The sequence below is a fragment of the Ylistrum balloti genome, unplaced genomic scaffold (assembly GCF_031769215.1).
Source record: "Ylistrum balloti isolate Yb309-2 unplaced genomic scaffold, AGI_CSIRO_Ybal_v1 Utg370018, whole genome shotgun sequence".
Classification (NCBI taxonomy): domain Eukaryota; kingdom Metazoa; phylum Mollusca; class Bivalvia; order Pectinida; family Pectinidae; genus Ylistrum; species Ylistrum balloti.
In genome coordinates, this window is record NW_026782087.1 from 745,695 (window position 1) to 753,547 (window position 7,853).

The 7,853-nt window shown below is 35.2% G+C and overlaps 1 protein-coding gene across 1 annotated transcript; it reads left to right on the forward strand.

The window, feature by feature from the left end:
• Positions 1–35: 35 nt before the first annotated feature.
• Positions 36–7,729, forward strand: LOC132548585 (dnaJ homolog subfamily C member 17-like). Its single transcript, XM_060212450.1, has 10 exons — positions 36–256; positions 1,238–1,307; positions 1,558–1,616; positions 1,838–1,925; positions 2,632–2,708; positions 3,022–3,153; positions 4,317–4,394; positions 4,888–4,968; positions 6,165–6,335; positions 7,381–7,729. The coding sequence occupies exons 1-10, from the start codon at positions 176–178 to the stop codon at positions 7,519–7,521; spliced, it is 978 nt and encodes a 325-aa protein (XP_060068433.1). The 5' UTR covers positions 36–175; the 3' UTR covers positions 7,522–7,729.
• The last annotated feature ends 124 nt before the right edge of the window (positions 7,730–7,853 follow it).

Here is a 7,853-nt window from a genome sequence, read left to right on the forward strand (position 1 = left end):
ATAAATCTTTCAGTGCAATGAAATGGATGTTGATCAACATGCAACATGTGCGCGTTGCTGACAACGAATCGTGATCCCCAGTACGTTTTTGGTCGACGTCTACAAGACGCTTAATTACAACTTCACCCGGCGAACTCGTCGTTTCGACGTTAGCATCACATAAGAACGGTTAACGATGACAACACCTACGTTAGATGTTTCTAAGTTAGATTTATATGCTATTCTTTCTGTCGACGAAAATGCTACAGAAAAAGAGGTTAGTTTTGAGATAAATATTGATTTTAATTTACTTGTTCAATCGTGAAGACCTCAATAATATTATCTGCTGATCACTTCAATGTAAGGCTCAGAGAACATAGGACATACACAAATCATTGCTCGACCAGCAAGCAATTTTTTTCTTAGTGATAATAATATTACGATATTTTCAGTATTCATTGGGTCTAACCAATAATTATTCAGTGACAGTCTTGTTATATGTTTGTTTATACAAATTTCACAACTCTCTGCCTTGTCACACACTAGCCTGCTATAAAATCTAAGATGACAAGTAGGTGTGCGAGAGTGTATGGGCCCCCTCGTCCATGTTTAGTTCCTGCTATTTAAAGTAACTTTGACCAGGTTTTAATCAAAACGTAGCAAACTGACTTTCATAGGATAGTACATTGTAACAACTACTTCTTCAGCTAATGACAAGAATTTCGATTGCACTATTGTGCTGTTGGGGAAAAACATATTTGCATGTGTCCTTTGTAACAGTTATGGGTTTGAATGTGAAATTGTCTTACTAAAATCTTACTGCAACCTTATCATACTAATTTCCATGTTAGTGGCATTAAACTACAGCTGAAAAGTCCTGTGCATATATCATCATCTCATACACTGGTCATTTTTCTGATGAAGGTGACTTTGTAGTCATGAAGTTTCTCACTAGTCATTTGTCTGATGGATGTGACTGTGTATCAGTAAGCCTCTCACTAGTCATTTGTCTGATGAAGGTGACAGTTTAGTCATTGAAACAAGGCATAATTTTCTAATTGTTTATGTTATGAGAACTTCTATGGAATATATATATTATAAACATGAAGGAAGTGAGTTGGTTATTTTTTTATGTTAAGTTGCGTACCTTTTATGTTACCAGTGCTTTGTTTGTTGCTTAAAACATCAATCATTTACTTATTGATGCAGAAGTTCTTAATAAATGTATAAACATTAATGTAATGTCATTTCATTGTAGATTGTGAAAGCATACAGAAAGCAAGCTTTGAAATGGCATCCTGACAAAAACCCAGATAATCCAGAAGCAGGTAAGTTTTTTACAAATCTTACTACAGTACATGTAAATATGTGTTCCAGAGATACAGAAAAGTTCTACAGCCTTTCATGTGATATGCTAAATATGTTTCTAGTACATTTCGTATTAACTAAATGTTGTTCTACAGACCAGTTCAAGTTACAAGAGACCCAGTTAAACATTGTATACTTTTATGTACGTATAAAGAGAAGACAAAGTGATTATGATTTCAAGATTTTTCATTGTGTTCATTCTGATTTCAGTGGAAGTGTTTCACAAATTGTCCAAAGCATTGGAAATCCTCACAGATGCTCCAGCACGGGTATGTACAAAACAAATCTTACAACAGAAGGAATCAAACATTGATCTGCACAATGTTAATTCTGGAGAAAGAAATCAATCATTCCAAGGTGAAAATTATTCTTTGACAAAATTGTGTAAAATATAAGATTTATGATCTTAGAATAAATATAATGCTGAAATTTAGCAGGTAGCATATATATCTCAATTACAAAAAGTAAATTTTATGTTTTCATTGAACAGGTAGCATATGATAAAATCCAGAAAGCAAAGAAAGCCGCAGAGAAAAGACACAAAGAACTTGACAGCAAGCGCAAGAAATTGAAAGAAGGTAATAATGTTATTATCCCCCACTTTCACTTTCACAGAAATGGGGGATATTAATTTTGGTTTGTCCGTTCGTCTGTCTGTCTGTCACACTTTCATTTCTGTGTTCTAACTTCCCCAAATATCATCCGATTTTGGTGAAACTTGGTCAGCTGATACATCTTGGGGTGGACTGAATTTGACATTCAGTGTCATCTGTTAATAATTATGCATACTAATGAGGTATCCTTTGCTTTCATTGGTCGGTTCATTTCTGTGCTCTAATTTCCCTAAACATTATCCGATTTAGATGAAACTTGGTCAGCAGATGCATATTAGGGCACATAAGACTGAGTTCAGCAATCAGCATCATCTGTTAATATCCATGCATACTAATTAGGTATCATTTCATTTCCTTGATCGGTCAGTTTTTGTGCTCTAACTTTCCTAAATATAATCTGATTTAGATGTTACTTGAAGTCCCACAAATATTATCAGTTTATCATTAAACTATATCATTCTACATAGCATTATGACATGTTTACTCCTAACCTCTAAAATATTTACTAACAATATGTTTGGAAAGCGGGGGATATAAATTCCATGAATTTGCTTGTTGTGTTATATGCCAGTGGTTGTTAAGTATAACGTTTTCAGCAGTGAGCAGTTTTTTTCCTCATTATACAAATAGGCTATACAGTGTTACATCAAAGTTTTCTTCTTTTTAACAGATTTGGAATTTAGAGAGAATGCAGCTCAGTCACAGAAAGACTTAGACATTTCTGTGAAGAAAAATTTCCAAGCTGAGGTAAGAGTTAGACTGATGTTTAATGATGTTCAAAGAAGATCCGCCTAGTGTGTTCATGGTACAAGGAATTTATTAAATTTTCCTGAAAACATATGCATTTCCTTGTGCTTTTATTAAAACTAAACCATTGGCTAGTGATGGTGTGTGTGTAAAGAGTTGGCAAAACTGGCTCCAATGAATTCCTAGAGCTCTAATATGGAATTACACAATTTAGATGTGCATTTTTGTTCCGGATAAAGAGTTCACATGTGACTAGCCAATTATTGTGTTGTTCTTATTCAGATATAATTTTGTGTCCTTTTATAAAATACAGATTGAAAGATTGAGAAAGGAAGGTTCAAAGTTACTACAGAAAGAACAAGAACTTTTACAAGAGGAGCTCAGAAAAACAGCAGAAGCTAAACAGGTTGATGATGAAGAAGAAGTAGTCACCCCCAAACTGAAGGTATTGAAGTAGTGTTGTATTAAAATCATTTTTTTCAGGGTCCAGATACTTTATTTTCTAGGACAGTTGGTGTCCTTACATAGGAGGAGGTTCGCTTGTCACTCTTCATCCATCGTTAGGATGTTAGAGGAGGTTCACTTGTCACTCTTCATCCATCGTTAGGATGTTAGAGGAGGTTCACTTGTCACTCTTCATCCATCGTTAGGATGTTACATTTACTTGTGTATTCTGAGAATCAATACATACCTGATTGTGATAACAAATAAATACAACGACGTCCATGATTTATTTAACCATAAATATAATATATATAAATTATGGTTTATGTTCTGGACACTGGTTACATCTGACAAGAGCCTCTCCTAACCCAACTTTCGAGAGGTTGATAAAATATTACATTTCCTTGTGACATGGACAGTGTTATCTCAAGGGTGATATTATCTAGAGGGTTGGAATAACTTTGTCCATGGTGATACTTGATAATTTTTCCCTCATACATTAAATGTAATGTGGCTGGGTGGCACAGTGGTAGTGCACTCGCCTTTTACTTAGCTGTCTGGGGTTTAATTCTTGGATCAGAGATGAAGAGGTAAGGGATCACCTGCCCCTTCCCATTGGTTTTACCTGTGTAATCTGGTTTCCTCCCACAGTAAGACACAGTGAAAACTATTTAAGGGATGTCACTGGTCACTGACCTGGAAGTGGAACTACTTTTGTAAGGTCACACTAGTTCATCTGAAATTGAAATCAGTGTTCTTCAAAATTGAAAATCCTGTGTTATCATTAAGACTTATACTCATTCTAACTGAATATTAAAAATATATATCAAGAATATAATTTTATTGGCATTTTATTGTCAAGTACACTAGAATTATATTTTGTGTAAAAATTCATCTGAGGTGCAGGACTCATCACCATTCATACACCATCCATGTATATTTGCTTTCGTACAATACACTTTGTCTTGCTCTTGGACAATAAAAACAGGGGTGAAAGATTCTATAAATCCATTTAAACAATGGTTATACCACAAAAAGTGACGACACAATCTTTGTGTATAATAACTGGTTTTTATTCTTACAAAACGGCAGATTTTCTTATCACAGAAATGCACATATGAAGTGTGTGGGAAAATTTCTATCTCTCAGTATCTTTTTGTGCAGGTCAAATGGAAAGCAAAGAAAGGTGATGAGAGTAATGGAGGCTACTCTTATACAGTTCTCCATACTATGTTCTCCAAGGTAAGAATATACACTACCATGTTAAGATAAGGACACTCTATTCAGACATGGGGTTATTGGTGTAGGGTATAAAGATTATGTTGGTGAATGTTTCCTTGTCTGCCCCACAGTATAGGGTTATTGGTGTAGGGTATATAGATTATGATGGTGAATGTTTCCTTGTCTGCCCCACAGTATAGGGTTATTGGTGTAGGGTATATAGATTATGATGGTGAATGTTTCCTTGTCTGCCCCACAGTATAGGGTTATTGGTGTAGGGTATATAGATTATATTGGTGAATGTTTCCTTGTCTGCCCTACAGTATGGGGTTATTTGAATAGGGTATATAATTATGTTGGTGAATGTTTCCTTGTCTGTCCTACAGTATAGGGTTATTGGTGTAGGGTATATAGATTATATTGGTAAATATTTCCTTGTCTGTCCTACAGTATAGGGTTATTGGTGTAGGGTATATAAATTATATTGGTTAATGGTTCCTTGTCTGTCTTACAGTATGGAGATGTCCTCAACTTGTTGGTATCCAGTAAGAAGAATGGCAGTGCTATCCTCGAGTTGTCCTCCCGGTATGCTGCAGTAAGTGTAACTCCAAGACATATCATTTAGTAGTTTGTATAAAAGCGTGAAGCTAACAACGGGGTAAAAACATAAAACACTTTTTAACTGACTACCATCAGTAACACCAGTTAATATAATGTTGCAATTACAACTGATAAATTATTTTAAAGTCAGGTATCACCATTAGTGAACAGTGGTGTTTAAATAAAGCAAACTGGAATCAGTAGTGATACTTGTCAATCCATTGCAAACTTTCTTATGTCCATTTTTACAAAAACACACGCCACACTTCCATCAGATTTCATGAAAATGCAGATTATCTTCAGTGTGTGTACCACAAGTTTCTTGTTACCTGTAAGTTGTAATAATCCCTAGAATTGCTGCTGAAACCCACCAATACAACATTTATTTCCAGAGATGAGGCTTATCTTTGGATGATGCAAATATATATAATGATTTATTGTGTAATCAATATTAAATTTTGCAATTTCGATACTATATTGCAGTAGAATTAGGGTAATTTTTGTGACAGGTAGTAATTATACTTCCCACTTAGATAAGGGGTGGGGTAATGATATATGATAAGAATTTTGTCTGTTCTTTTTATTTGGTTCATATTTACCCTTTTGGCATCAAACCTTAATTAAAGTTACAGGAAAAAAGGTCACATGTGACCACTTTGCAAACAAGAGGCCCATAGGGCCTGTATTACTCACTTAATCAAAACCGAAACAAAAGGATTCTATTCTAGAGACTCTAAGATTCTAAAGTGTTGTTTTTTACCCTTTGAAACCTGCCCCTACCAGATTTCAGATAATTTGCTGTATATACACTAGGGGCTCTGAGACCCATCATTCATACAGTTGATTCCCTTCACCCATAGATGCTTTAGACCAAATCATTACAGAGTCCTACAGGATTTTATAGGGTTTGCTTCCATCAAGATCGGAAGTAGGGGGTATATATATATATTAGTATCTGCTCACTTTGTTTTTATTTTGTTTCAAATGTTGTGGATATTTTGTGGTTATATACTATGGTAAATTTTTCACAGTAAAATGTTATTTGTAAAATTAATTTGTTTTTTTATTCACTATATATCATCAACTTAACATTTCTCATTTGTGCTTTTTATTTTACATATTTGCAGACAGGTAATCTTTTGCTACTTCACCTGCAATACTTTCACCTCCCATGAACTTTAATTATTCCAGGAAACAGCCGTTCAAAATGAAATTGGATTGGCAGAAAACCCTTTGACCTTGACATGGTTGGAAGGTCATTCTCCCCCTCTTGGATCTGCTGCTGCAGCAGAAGTCCAGAGTCAACCATGTAATTCAGAAAACAGAACAGAGAATAGATTTGAAATACCAGAGGAAGCCAAGGTTTGTTCATTGTTTCATTTCCATGTACCTAGATAGTAAATCTCATCATGTTTCATATTAATGGTCATTTTGTTACATTAGATAGGCTCCTATTTTTGGAATTATTGTTGGTCACATAACCAGTCCAGGAGAGAAGTGTATTGGAAACTTAAATCTGAATAGCCTAATCTAGTGAACTGGTGCAGTGGATACTTTTGAGGTCACTAATTTTGGCCATGTAGATTTTCTCAGTGTATCAAGGTTTACTCACACAAGATTCTCTGTGCACTTCCATCTGAGTAAACTAATGCATGGGAAAGTGTTGAGTTATTTACAGAACAACATTCTTCAAGTGACAGTTTGTTATGCCTAAAGGTTTGAGTTTAATTCACATCAAGCTTTGAAAGCATCACAGTATAGGCATTGTCACTCAATAGAGTGCAAGTCATAATACAGTTTACCAGCAAAAATATCTCGAACTTGCACTAGCTATTGGCCATACAGAAATGCTTTCAAGCTTTAATCCAGAATTTTTTTTTCAAGTTTGAGGCCAAACTCATTGAGGTGAAAGGAACATATCCTTACTCATGATTTATTGAAGTCTGTTACCCCTCTATGTTGTACTATCCTTATGTCATACAAAAGACCAGCAACAACCGTTCTCAAGTACAAATGTTGAGTATTAGCATAAGTTACAACAGTGATAACATGTATGGCCTGAGTATCGAGCTTAACAAGTTACTCCTTCCACGGCCACACCAGGACTGACTCTATTTGCTGTGATCTTACAGTTTATCCTAAAGCAATTATAATCTAATTCTGATAGGGAAAGTGTCTTCTACTGATCTACAGTTAAACCATGAACAGTTAATGTCTCACCAGTGGAGAGCATATCCAGCCAATGTTTCAGGGCATGATTCTGACACTAAGGTGACCGCAATTAAAAAATCTGTCTGATAAGCTAGCCGGTCACTTTAAGATTTAACACAAATTATGTTCTACACTTGAGTGACAAATTTCACCATTAACAAAATCTATCTCAGATTACATAATATGTGTGTTTCAGGGTGACAAGGGAGAAAACTGGTTGCCTTATCAGTCTACTGCTGAAAGGGACTATGAAAGTTTAGTGTTAATGAAAATGAGACAGGCCCAGGAAAGGCAACGCCTGATAGAGCAGATGAAGAAAGAAGATGAAGATACTTGACATACTATTTTATTTAAGGTCATTGTCAACTTTGCTAACCACTGGGGCCTTGAAAGGAATATTTCCCAAAGCTGCTGGTAGTCCGCCAGACTTATTGTCAGTGTATACACAGATAATACATGCTTGGCACAAAACCTATAAACGGCTGAAAAAATCAAACAGCATATTGATTTAGCGATCCAGAAGTGAAATAAAGATAGGTTAACCAGCATGTATTGTTTTTCTTTGTTTGCTATGTGTAATTTCACATCTGTCATCAATTCTTATGTTCGAGTATTTTATTCTGATTAACCAATATGTTGTTACCGTGGTATTTGGCCTTTTAAGCACAG